The 13,968-nt window shown below is 37.1% G+C and overlaps 1 protein-coding gene and 1 pseudogene across 1 annotated transcript in view; one reads left to right on the forward strand and one right to left on the reverse strand.

The window, feature by feature from the left end:
- Positions 1–5,345, reverse strand: part of elapor2b (endosome-lysosome associated apoptosis and autophagy regulator family member 2b) — a 95,289-nt gene extending 89,944 nt beyond the window's left edge. The window contains exon 1 of the mRNA XM_028815018.2: positions 5,007–5,345. Coding sequence (XP_028670851.1) covers positions 5,007–5,141 — 135 coding nt within the window. The 5' untranslated portion in view covers positions 5,142–5,345. The remainder of the gene's footprint in view (positions 1–5,006) is intronic.
- On the forward strand, positions 234–751 carry LOC127529240 (40S ribosomal protein S2-like; annotated as a pseudogene).
- Positions 5,346–13,968: the final 8,623 nt, after the last annotated feature.

Below are 13,968 nucleotides of genomic sequence, written 5' to 3' on the forward strand. Positions count from 1 at the left end.
GGGGTCCAGGAGGGACCTGGGCCTCCTAAAAATCCACCACCAGCTCCTTGGTTTTGCTGGTGTTCAGGTGTAGGTGGTTTGAGTCGCACCATTTAACAAAGTCCTTGATGAGGTTCCTATACTCCTCCTCCTGCCCACTCCTGATGCAGCCCACAATAGCAGTGTCGTCAGCGAACTTTTGCACGTGGCAGGACTCCGAGTTATATTGGAAGTCCGGATAGGCTGAACACTTCCTCCTTCTTTTCGAAAATATCAGCAAATGGCGGACAACGCCGGTGGTAGAGGAGGCTTCCGTGGAGGCTTTGGTTCTGGAGGCTGTGGTCGTGCTCGGGGTCGCGGTAGGGGACGAGGCAGAGGCCCATGGTGGCAAGTCTGATGACAAGGAGTGGGTACCAGTGACCAAGCTTGGCCGTCTTGTCAAGAACATGATGATAAAGTCCCTAGAGGAAATTTATCTCTACTCTCTCCCCATCAAGGAGTCCAAGATTATTGACTTCTTTCTTGGCTCATCGCTGAAGGATGAGGTTCTTAAGATCATGCCTGTCCAAAAGCAGACCAGAGCCGGGCAGAGAACCAGGTTTAAGGCCTTTGTTGCTATTTTTTTTTATAATTCTTATAGCCCTCTGTCTTAAAATAAAAAAAAAATAAAAAAAAAAGAAACTTATTCTCCTAAATGGAAAACATAATGTCTTGTAATTTTTCACAATGCTTACCACCCACACAAAGAATCACATTACCAGGAGCAAGATCTTGGAGACAATTTTGTGAATTTCCCCTTGGGATTAATAAAGTATCTATCTATCTATCTATCTATCTGAACAGGACCGGAGAAAGTACAGTCCCCTGCGGCGCTCCTGTGTTGCTGACCACAATGTCCGACCTGCAGTTCTTAAAAAACTTAATATAAATACTGTTCTGGTAATTTGGTGCACTGTTCCTCAGTGTTTAACAAAATTTCTCAGTGCTCTAAACAAAATGTCTTTGTTCTACAGATCAAATGAAAATATGCCAGAGCTTTAACAAATAAGCTGAAGGAGAAGTGTGTGTGCTTATGAGCAAAATGCATTTAAATTTAAAGCTCTTTCAAAAATGCAATGACTATGTTAGCTCCTTGAACTGCTACAATAATGCTTAGCAGGTAGCAAAAGCAAACTTGGTAACTGATTTCTCAACAGCTTCTGCTACACAGACCATTTTGTAAGGTTGAGTTTTTTTTTTTTTTTTTTTTTTTTCTTTTCTTGGCATGGCGTATGTTTAAAAGCAAACCCTTGAGCACATTTCGTTCATAAACGAAAAGTCCCTAACACAAAATGCTATTTTATATATAAAAAAAGCATAAGCATACCACCAATCTACTTGCACATCTGGCTAAAGGTGACTTATAGTATTAATTCTATAAAGCTCTCTCTTCCTACTGGGTATCTATGATTCTTTCAAAGAAAAATAAATAAATAAACTTAAGGAACAAGAGATGTAAATTAATTTTGGAAACTCATTCTGCTAGCTTAAATCTATAAAGAAAGGGAATAAGACATCCCCAAGGTACATTAATGAGTATGAGTTCTACTGCTGGTTATCCAATAACACAAAAAGCAATAACAAATCAAGGTCCTTTTCTCTAGCCTTTATCTGAAATATTGGCAACAGTGTAGTGCAGTAGTGTTACCTTACTGTTCCATAAATCCGAGTTAGATTTTCACACATTATATATTATTCCTATGTCCCTTTTGGTAGATCTATAGGCAAGTGTGCATACCTATATGAATGCATTTTGTAATAGAACGTTCCTCACTTAGAGTCACTTGCTACCTTCAAATGCTATCAGGAAAGGCTAATGATTTGAAGAGCAATGAACTGGAAAAGACAGGATCAGAAAATGTATAGTTGAATAGAAATTGGACAAGTGAATGAGTGTCCTACACAAGAGTTTTAGTTTGAAACGTCATTGTACCATGTACATGTGACAATAAACTTGACAATCTCGTTAACAACTGTTTCCTGTCTTAGGCTTTGGCAGCCAGGAGTTTTTTAAATATTGGCATTACTTTTCCAAAGAGAAACTACTTAAGTTAAATATATAAAGCCACAAGTCCAGATAGCCATTCAGCAGAATTCTGCTGAAAAGTAGAAATAGAATAGAAAACACAATCCAGGCACTAAATATGGTCTTTTCTGAAAGGAATGCATGCCTTTTTTGTGTGTCTACAGACCTGTTTTACTCTGAGCAACAATGCAAAGATCCTGGCAAATGCTTTAGCTAAAAGAATTGAGAAAGTGCTCCCCTCTTTGTTAAAAGTAGGTATCTATGATCAAATGTTTGGCAGCAGCTTAGTAGGATATATACCAAAGCAGTATCAGAGCTTCCTGAGACACTATAATTCTTGAATACAGAAAAGCTTTTGATAGAGATGAACGAGTATATCTCATTATTACGCAAACAAAAGGCAGACACAATACAGGTGTTTGGATCAAATTCCAACCCAAATTTTATATTCAAGATCAGAAGCATCTTTTTGTATGAAGAAAATATAAATTCTGACTATTTTATAAAGGAAGGAGAAAGATGACAAGGCTGTCCATTATCATCAACAATATTTGCAAGTTCTATTGAAATCCTGCTTTTCTCCAGAAATAATTAGCTATAAATGGGATCATAAGAGAAGCATTTGGTAATGGGTTTATAAATCTGTACCTTACAGTACCTTGTCAATTTGTTTTACATTTTTTGATATTGTGTTGAATATAAAAACATTGAAAGCAATAACATGTACTGTATATACAGCAATCACTAGTACCAAAGTTCCTAAGCTTTATAGAAATTTAGTTATGGCAGTAAAGAAACAGATAAGCCATTCAATAGTCCCTATACATTCCATGATCTCTAACTAAGCTTCTGAAAAGTTTTAGCAAGCACAGAGGTCCTTCTTGATTTTACAATTCACATTCATTCAGATAAAATTGCCATTAGGTGATTTGTGAGCTATAATTTACTGGAAGAAGGTTTTGGTGTGCTTCCAACCTCAAAGATACAATAATCAAAATATGTGTATGATATAATTCATCAAATGCTCTCTTCAAAAGTGTTCTACAGGTATTAAACTTCAAAACATTTACATATTCTGAGATTATTCTAAAAACATTTCTTTCTAACCTAGAGTTTGCTATTTCAACATTTAAACTTCTCATAATACAATATACACAATAAAACACAAACAAAAAACTTTCTTTATAGGGAACACTTTTTTTACAATCATGTATATACATTACATATTGGTGTGAGTAACTGTAGAATTGAACTCACTTCAGTTTATTTTTGTATAGTGATCTTCACTGAGTGCAGGTACAGAGCACTATGATAAGTTCTCAGGTAAAATGGAAGTATAAATTTTACAAATAACTAAATACATTATTAGTCCACATAAAGACAAAGAACACATATAATAAATTGATTTTCTCAAGATTTTATAGGGAATTCTGACAGCGACCTCAGGTTTAAATTAATACATTCATTGTACGACCCTTTTTCTAGCTCCATTTGTGAAAATCAAAAAATCTATATTATTATTTTCTCCACTGATAATGGTCTTCTGTTAAAATCTTTGTGAAAAGCTATCCGCATTAAACTAAAAGGCCCACTAATTATTTCTGTTTAATGCAACAAGTAAATGACCAAAACTGGAAAAGAAAAAAATTAAGGTGTCAAGAGATTAGTTCATTTTGCCTCTAAATTTGTGACAGATGCTTTCTTGCATGTACTGCAAAAAGATCCAAATTAGCAAAATACTACTAAAGAAGGTACATACAAAAACAAAACAAACAAAAAAACTCAAACCAAATAACTATAATTTGAAATTAGGAAAGAGCATTGAACAGTACTCATTACAATAAACAGGATTTTCACAGCTGTGAAAAAGTGTTGAATATGTAAACTGACGTCAAAAAATCTTAACCTACTGATTTTTTGTTTGTTTTCCCGTTAAAAAATATTTTTCTAATTTACTTGTTAGGTACTCTGATCTTAGCACAGGATAAACGAAACCGCAAATCAATGTATGGCCTCTCCATCCATTAGGACGTGAACACCAAGGAGTTACATTAACCATTATGCCAAGCAGTCTCTTTAAAGTATGTCAGAACAATGCAGCGCCAACATTCCTCCCCCACATTATGCTTTCCTGTTTTGAACATCAAGCGCTGAAAGTCATGCCAGGCCAGCCAAATAATACACACCAGCGTCTTGTCTACTTTCCTGTTACTTGAAATGTAGTCCGTCAGTTTGGTGAGCTATTTAGGGGGCGTAAAGCAGCAAGGAAAAAAATAGTAGGTTTCCTCTTTAAAGTTATACATCGTGTCCTTTCAGAAGTGACAGGCATAACATACAGGACATTACTGTGATGTTAAAATACCGAAAATAATCAATCAGTGGACGGTGCTGGGTAACAGGATTTTTTTTTTTTTTTGCTTCCTGGTGCGTGCAGATCCTGTTTCTAATGATAAGAGCCGGGTGGGGGTTGCCATGCCAAATCCTTTTGTGAGGTCTTAAGGCTCATGGATACAGTGTCATCTAATAATATTGACATGGACGGGCTGACTGTGTGACAGCGTACGGGATTCCCTCTGGGAAATTGAGCAGGCTTTAGGGCTTGGCCGGTCGACTCTTTGTGCTGATGAGGCACCTGCAAACAAACTCCTACAGTACGAATCTTTGGGCGTAGTAGATATGCCAGTCATACAACGGACAAACTTTAGTACTGTGACTGCTGTGGCGAACCCTTTAAAGTGGCCACACAACTAGAGTTTTTTTGTTTGAGTAAAGGGTGGACTAAAGTGTCTCTCCCGAATTGTTACCTGTAAGTATCTTAAGACCAATCTCAAACTGCTCTCATCGGTCGCGGCAAAACAGCGCCTATAGTGGTTCGAGATTTGTTGCGCATCCCAGCACTTGTACCTGTACAACTGAAGAAGACACGCGAGAAATCATAATTCAGAAAACAACATTATCTTACCTCTTGACACTGAGGAAGATCCGTGGCTACAACGACGGCTGTCCGAAGGAGTAAAAGCAAGCTGATTACCACACGGCAAAGCCGGAATGAAGGAGGCACGCAGCAGAGGGCTTGTATCACCCTATATGTCTTCATTCCTTTCGCTTTCACAGGGTACAACGCAAAGGGAATTGCGGTGACTCTCTAGGTATGTTTGGCAGGTAAACTACAGTTTAAAATGAGCAATCCCAGCGGTTCCAGGTACTGCTAGTTCACGCTCCCTTTCTCCGGCCTGAGCTCGTCTGTCTGTCCCTCGGCCGATTGACAGGCTCTGGCAATGACGTCACGGGCACGCGCACATTCGCCGCTGGAGATGGGAGCAGGTGCATGACTGTAGATGAGGAGGGATGGACATACATAAGGAAGAGAGGAATGGTCGTTACGAAATAAGTGGGTTATATAAAAGCTTAACATATATCATCAGGACAGGGCTGAACAAGTGTATGATCTTTGTCGAATCCCTCTTGAACACCCCGGTCTTTCTTTCTCAGTTCTTATAATGTAACGAACCATGTTAAAGGTAATACGATACGCGTTATTCATTTGTAACAATAGCTCAGAATATTGATGGATGCATTGTAATTTTCTTGGTCTTGCAGAAAGCACAAATCTCGGAATGTAATCTGTTCTCATTCTTTCGTCAGTTCTTATAATGTGATCAACCATATTAAAGATAATGCGATGTGCGTTATTTGTAAAAGTAGCTCAGAATATTGATAGATGCGTTGTATGTTCCCGGTCTCGGTGTTAGGTTATTAAATGAACAGTTAAATTATGAATATTAATAATTAATGAAAGTGGATTTCAGGAAAGCAAAAAAACTAAAAACCAGTGAGTTACGATGACGCTGTCCATGCAGAACCCCAAATTCCCAGCTGTCGCAAAATTAAATTAAATCTGGAAGGGGAAACAATTACCTGGCTTTATGTGTTCCTTACAAATACAAATACTCTTATTTCAGTATTGTTATAGGTACTATACTGTATGTATTGATCGATAGTTCATCATACTGATAAATGCCATTCTCTGTTCTGACAGACATAATATTATTAGCATTATTTATTTCAAGTACTGTACAATTCTGTTACAATCCAAGAGAATATGAACATTTTAGTAAGAACAGGCTTATCAATTCTTGTTTGCTAAACAGTTCCAGAACTCTTAAATACCCCGTTTGGAAACTTTTTCATGTATCTGCAGTTTTTTGCTAGAAATAGTTTGTAACATTTGTGTCTGATATTTACTTTTCATGTTCTTGTTGTAAAGTAGACATTATTTTACATAAATCCCTTCCTGATTTTAACACTTCTTTTATGTTACTTTTAATTTGTGTTTGCTTAAGATGAAAAGATTGAAAGATCAAACCACAGTGCAATCAAGGAAAAGCAAAAAAAAAGTCAAAATGCTCCAAAACACAGTTAAGCTTGGTCAAGTGACATCAGATGTTGTAAGTGAATTTGACATTACTATAAAATAAGAAGGGGTAATAAAACAATTTAAAACTGAGATGTTGAGGTAAAATGCACATTATGACAGATTATGTTTAAGCAGGGGCGGCACGGTGGCGCAGTGGGTAGCGCTGCTGCCTCGCAGTTGGGAGACCTGGGGACCCGGGTTCGCTTCCCGGGCCCTCCCTGCGTGGAGTTTGCATGTTCTCCCCGTGTCTGCGTGGGTTTCCTCTGGGCGCTCCGGTTTCCTCCCACAGTCCAAAGACATGCAGGTTAGGTGGATTGGCGATTCCAAATTGGCCCTAGTGTGTGCTTGGTGTGTGGGTGTGTTTGTGTGTGTCCTGCGGTGGGTTGGCACCCTGCCCAGGATTGGTTCCTGCCTTGTGCCCTGTGTTGGCTGGGATTGGCTCCAGCAGACCCCCGTGACCCTGTGTTCGGATTCAGCGGGTTGGAAAATGGATGGATGGATGGATGTTTAAGCAGTACAATGCAATTGAAAGTCCTGATCAGGATCTGGTCAGATCTCTGTGCAGTTTTTACATCCTTCTTAAAAGAAAAACTGATCTGGTTTAAAACTGATGTGAAAGTGTGTCTCCTTTGCCATGATTTTCACCAGCTCTAGGTAATTACAAAAGCAAACCAACTGAAAAATAACAACTATCTAATCTGCCTGGCAGTCAGTTTTTTACAAGACTTAATGTAGGCTAAATTCTTATGATCAGTGTAGATCACACTTCTTTTGAGCCAAAGTCTTTCCTGGTCTCTGACATCTTTCTTGTTCATGACCACTGCTCTTTCCTGTGTTCTGGCTTCCAATAAATGTGTAGCACTTGGGTCCATTTGGCTGTTTCTTTTACTATGTGTTTGTTTTGCAAAACAAAACAAAAAATAAAACAAAAATAACTGAAAATCTGTTTACTTGGTTCTATTTATTCTCAAGTTTTTGTACTGTAGCCTTTTTCACAGTCCTCAAGACTGCTTTTTAGTGCTTTTCCTGCAAACAATCATACCGCGATCATAACAGCAACATAATCACAAATATGATATCAATTTAATGTCTGAAGGCTCCATCATTAATATAAAGTAGGGTAATTTCTGATGCTTCTTACTTTTTAAAGGCTAAAATAATATATCATAACTTCCACTCCTTTATATTTCATTTGTTTTTTCAGCACATTTGCAAAATGGTTTTCATAGCTATTTTCTCACTTTGCTGTACAGTAACTCTGTCTTAATAATTTGCTTTAAACAAAAATGTTTCCCCACCTGTTATGTATTACCTTATTCAACATTAGTGATTTCTTAATCCTTAATTGTCTAATTTGTGTGTTCTCTTTTTTTCTAAAGAAAATGTACAATTTTGGCCTTATTAGTACTTCATAAATAATCTTTATGCTTGTCTTATTTATGTATGATACACAAGCAAATCTGGCCAAATACCATACAGTTTGAGGCTCTTATTGGCTACATGTAACATCAAAAATTTGCCTGTTAATCTTCCCTACAGATGTAGCATTTTTTTTGTATTTCCTTTTACACACTGTACATATATCTATTTTGAATTCTTTTTTACATTCCTTTTACATTTCCTAAACTGTGTATTTTACTTTAAATATTTCATGTCTGTTAACACCTATTAGGGCAATACACATCACGTGTACTTCTAAGGGCTTTCAAAATACCAACATTGATATCACTGTTGTTGCTTCAGGGTTTGTCAATTTTCTACGCAAGTAGTTTGACCTAGTGCCTAATGCATTGGACTGAAAACCCACCACTAATTCACTATGTGATACTGAGCGAGTCATTTAACATGTTAGTCACCCAGCAGTAGACAAATATAAGTACTTATAAAGAATAGCATATGGGTGAATTTATTAATTTATGAATACGAAATTTTGTCTAAATAAATAAATGCATTTGAATGTTACATTTCCTTCTTGATGCAACTTTTTTGTTTCCTCTTGTTGAAGCAAAAACATAGCAGTGCCATTCCTCCATGGCAACATCTCAGTAATTGCTATCTTGGCTCACAGCATATTTTATTATTTGTTTTTCAGCATCCTTTTGATTTTGACAGCCTCTTTTTCTGTATGGGCAAAGGGCATAATTTAATTAGCTTTTGTAAATGTAAATCATGCTAGGAAATATCGGATATTGTTTCCTGCTGTTAAATAATACCAAATTTATCATTTCATAAGTGCCTGATTTTTTTGTATTTGCTTTATTATTTATTTCTCACAGCCCTGACATAAACATAGGGATTCAGAAACTGGATTGTTAGGTTATTATTATTTATGGCAATTTTCACATATTAAAATAAGTTTTGAATCCTTTTTAAAATTTTTGGCGTAGTTATTTTTACACACACTAGATAAATTTGAAAGAAAATTAATTGAATTCAAAACTGAAGTCTTAAAATGCCTTGATACTTTAACAATTCAATCACAACCATTTTTCTGACAAAAAATAAAAAAGAACCCAAAGGATAATATAAGAAAACCAAAATTAAAAGAAAAGCTAATTTAACAAATTTAAAGTCCTTCTTTAACACATGGGAAAAAAATGAGCATCAGTTGCCCTCTTCCTTAATGTCAGTTGAGGTGGAAGCAAGCCTGAATAAAGCATTTCCTACACATTTTTTGCTCTAAATTACTATTTTCAAATTTATATTTAGAAGGCTAGAAACATGCCCTTTTATTGTCCAGAAGATAGAAAGTTGTTTTTAAATGTTTTTTATAGAAATATGTAAGGTTGGTTTGAATCATCTGTTGCCTTGACCAGGTTACAGGTAAGCAGAGAGTAAAATAATACACAGTAGTGTAGTGATGCACTCACAGGAAATTAATCTCTAAAACAAAGGTCTCTAAAACAAAGGGATTAGGCACCTAAATGCTTTCAGAACCTCCTTCTTCTTTATCTTTTTTTTTCCTACTTTTACATGGAGTCGATGTTTTTCACCAGCCTTCTCCATACAGCTGTGTCCTGCACCTCCTCCCAGTCAAACCTTTTCCTTAACTCTATATCTGCCTATATGAGCTTTTTCCACTTTCTCTTCCCCTGTACTTACATTACCATCATTCTTTTGCTCAAATATTTATTGTCTTTCCTCATCAAATGTTCATACCATTTCAATCTACTTTCCTGAACATTCTTATATCTCTCCTACTTTTGTTGTACCTCTTATTGTCTCATTTCTTATTCTGTCCTTTTTTGCAACTCCATACATCCATCTGTAATTTCTTATTTCTGCCACATTCAGCTTCTGCACTCCCTTTGCTCCCCATGTCTCAGCTGCATATGTGATTACTGGTCTTACCATTGTCTTAAAAACCTTATGTTTCACTCTTGCCTTGATTCTTTGATCACACCGAATTCCTTATGCCTTCTTTCAATTGTTCTGTCCACACTGTATAAATTTTCTCTGCATCCAGTTCTCCATCTTGGCTTACCATTGATTTTAGTTATGTAAACTTAAAATAACTCTTCCTGCAGCCTGACCTCTGAATCCTAATCATAATTAAACCTCAAATATTCTTTTTCCCATTTATTGTATTTCCTCTATCTTCCAAAGCCCTTCTGCATTTTTCTGTCTTCCTCTCCACTTCCTCCTTTCTGGTGCTACAAAACAAAACATCATCAGCAAAAAGTATGAAATGAGGTTGGATCTGTCTTTTATGCCATGTGTCAACACATCCATATCTAGACCAAAAAAGCAACATCTTAAAGAAGATCCCTGCTACAAACCTGCTCTACCTGGAATTATGTCTGTTACCTGACCCCGCTTTTTACACAGGTCCTTAGTCTTCACGTACTTCTCTGGGACAGCTTTCTCCCTTATGAACCTCCAGTCCTCTTCATGTGGCAGCCTTCTCCAAATCATTAAACAGCATTTCCACGCCTTTCTGTTTTTTTGGGTTTTTTTTGGTGTTTCTTTTTGAACTGTCTCAGTGCAAAAATTGCATCAGTTGTTCCTCTGCCTAGCATAAAAATAATAATAAATAATAATTCTTTGAATTTATATAGCGCTTTTCTCACTACTCAAAGCGCTTAGCAATTGTAGGTTAAGGGCCTTGCTCAAGGGCCCAACAGAGCAGAGTCCCTTTTTGGCATTTTACGGGATTCGAACCGGCAACCTTCCAGTTGGTTTAGGGATCTGCACTGGCAATTGGAAGGTTGCCGGTTCGAATCCGTAAAATGCCAAAAAGGGATTCTGCTCTGTTGGGCCCTTGAGCAAGGCCCTTAACCTACAATTGCTAAGCGCTTTGAGTAGTGAGAAAAGCGCTATATATACTGCTAACTAAACTGCTCCTCCTTTGTCACATTCCTATGCCTTCTTTCTTTAACCCTTTCCCAGATTTTCATTGTGTGTAACAAGTTTTATCCAACTACTAGTCATTTAGCCCGTTACAATAACTGGCGCTAGAACAGTAGTGCATAAACATTAGTAGGAACAGTCTATATTAAATGGCAAGGGACTTTGACCTCATTCTTTTTGTTGGTCGTATTTTTCTTTCTTTCAGCCTTTCTTTTATTGATGTTTACTTGCTGAGCTGACCGTTCTTCATGGGCTGCCGCCGTGTATTGTGTGTCTTTAATTTTCTGTGAAAGTAATACTGTCTTGTACGGCTCTATTCAATAAGGGCGCGTAGATAATTTAGTTCAAATGGCTCTGGAATATGTGAAGAGCAACAGGTGCAGATCTTTATTTACGCGCGCCTTTATTCGCTGCGCCCAATTGAGGTCGTCCTTTTGAGGCTCGCCTTTTTGTGCGCGCCCTTATTGAAGGATTCCGTCTTGTACGTCCGTAATATACGTCCGTACGTCCGTAATATACCTTTAATTTTCTCTGGCGGTAATACAGGTGTGTGCGTCGGTAATATGCCTTTAATCTCCTCTGACAGTAATACTGGCTTGTATGGCTGTAATATGCGTCACTGTATTGTGTACCTTTAATTTCCTCTCGCAGTAATACTGGTTTGTATTTCCGTAAAACGCCTCTACCTTTCTCTGACAATAATATTGCGCATAGCACCGTGCCCCGCGCATGCGCACTTCACCAGAAGACACCCACACACGGACACCTGGACGCACATAGGGATTTCCTGTCTAAACTCTTCCAGACTTCCACTGGTGTTTCGTCCTGTTGCCTTTCCATTAGTCATTCTTTCAGTCCCTCCATTATTCTCATTCTTGGTACTAACCCTTCATTTGAGTTTCCATCCCCAATTACTAGCCTTGGATTTTTGTCATTCAACAGACTTTCAGACTACAGCTTCCATTTATGCTTGATGCTATCATGAACATTCAAGACCACAACTTGCTCATCTTTCTCTTTATCTGAACAATCCTTCCCTGCTTTGCTCCTAGCCATTTCCAATCTAAAAATCTTTCTCCCTTATGTCACCAATTTGTCATACACCTCCTCCAAAGCTTATGCCCTGGCTTTTGACAGTGCCTTCTATGTCTCCTTGTTTGTCTGCCTATACATGTCTTTATTTTACTCCCTTCCTGATTGATACCATTTCTTCTTTTACTCTTTCTTAGCTTTTATCACATCCTGTACCTCCATGTTCAATCCACTATATCTCTTTGTACCCAAGATTGTCTACTTCCTGTTGTCCTACCCAACACCTCTTAGTACACCTTTCTATTCTTCTTCCATTGTTCCTCCACAATGTCATTTGAAACTTTCCCTCTAAACCTGTTCCTAAGCCCTTCCACTTTTAATCTCCACCACTTTATTCTTGTTGCTTCTTGCTCTGGTTTCATTCTCTTGCTGATTCTAATCTTCCAGTCTATCACCACCACTTTATGCTGTGCTGTCACACTTTCCTAATTTATGACCTTGTAATTCTTTATTTACATTGGAAAGTCTATTTGGCCTTCTCTTCTTTAACTACTGTAAGTCACTAGCTGATTTAGGTTCTTGTCAAAAGAACTTGTTAACTAATCTAGCCGTCAAGACAACCAAGAGAAAAGGTTACTGTCAGGAATTGCATCCGACTGTAAAACTTTAACTAAGACCATTAATGAATAAATCAGCATACCTTTTTTCTGGAATACAGATGCTATCTTAATTTTTTAATTAATTTGTACGTGATATTTTCTTATTTGTAGTGGCTGGATGCACCCTCACATCCTCTAAATGTTTGCATAATTTTGAGTTTCTGGAAGCCCATGTCAGTGGCACATTTTTTGCTCCATAATTATAAAACAACATTGCTGTTATTGAAAAGTTGTGTTTAATTTCATGGCTTGTTAGTGCTGTTCCTTAATTCTGTCTTAAAACATTTCAGACATTGCAGATTAGATCTTCTCTGTGCTTTACAATTTTCTCAGTTCTTTCCAAACATTCTACTTAAACTAACACTCTGTAACAAATCCACAAAGTTGTAAATGTGGTTACCTTACCTGGTTAGCTGTTTTTTGCTCTTTTTTTGCAACTTATTTTACATTTTCATTTGGTTACAATATATTTAGGTATTTGACTTGTAGCATTTAACGAAATAAGTAAATTAAACACAGCCAAAAAAAAATGTTCCAATGGATTAAAAATTGTCTGGAATGTAAACCTGCTACTAACCTGTACCCTGCTAGCAATGAGTTTGAGAATCTTCTTTAAAGGAGAAAAAAGAGAACTTCTTTTTGGAATGTCTGCATATTGAAGGCCATTTTTTCTTGTAAATGTTGGATGCCACTGGATGATAAGTACCTGTTTTACCCATAATCATGGAAGGGAGCCCATGGTTCTCTGTCTGTTAGGTGAGGGAAAATAGTGTCTCTTTCCTTTAAGGTACTGAGGAACTTAAGGGGCGAAAGGTATGGGTGTGGAGCCTTGATCTGACATGCCAACCAGCTGCCTATATCAGAATCATCACTATCAGGGTGATCTCGACTACAACCATAGAGCTTCAGAAAGAGTATTTTAAAGGTTACTTCATGAAAGTTATAGCTAAAGTGATAAGAATAATGACAAATGTAAAATATGAGGTTTGGTGGTCTGTGGAAAATGATTTAGCCATCAATACCTACTAAAAGTCAGAGGAAAATATTTGAACATACCAAGAACATTTATTCAGGTAGGACTGTACAGCAGTGACAGCAGTGTTTTGTTTCTTATTTCCTCCCCCACATATGTGTTTGTGCAGCATGCAGTAAGATAAAGAGATTAGAATGAAACTCTGCACTGGTAAATTGTGTTCAGTTGTTCCATGAATCGGTCGGTGCTTTGTGATGTTATTGTCATGTATTTTTTATGCAGGTGCATTGTATTCAATTACATCTTTTACAGGAATGAGAGTCTCATAGAGTATTGATTTAATTCATCACATGAGAACCAGATAAACATGACATTCTGGTTGAGCATGAAGTATGTGAAACAAAATACCATACAAGTACAATTCCATAGAAACTTTCCGAAAGATTTAGCAAATTAAGAACTCTTGTAAAATTGGTAGACTCAAATATATAAT

Source organism: Erpetoichthys calabaricus, chromosome 1 (assembly GCF_900747795.2).
Source record: "Erpetoichthys calabaricus chromosome 1, fErpCal1.3, whole genome shotgun sequence".
In the NCBI taxonomy this organism is placed as follows: Eukaryota; Metazoa; Chordata; class Cladistia; order Polypteriformes; family Polypteridae; genus Erpetoichthys; species Erpetoichthys calabaricus.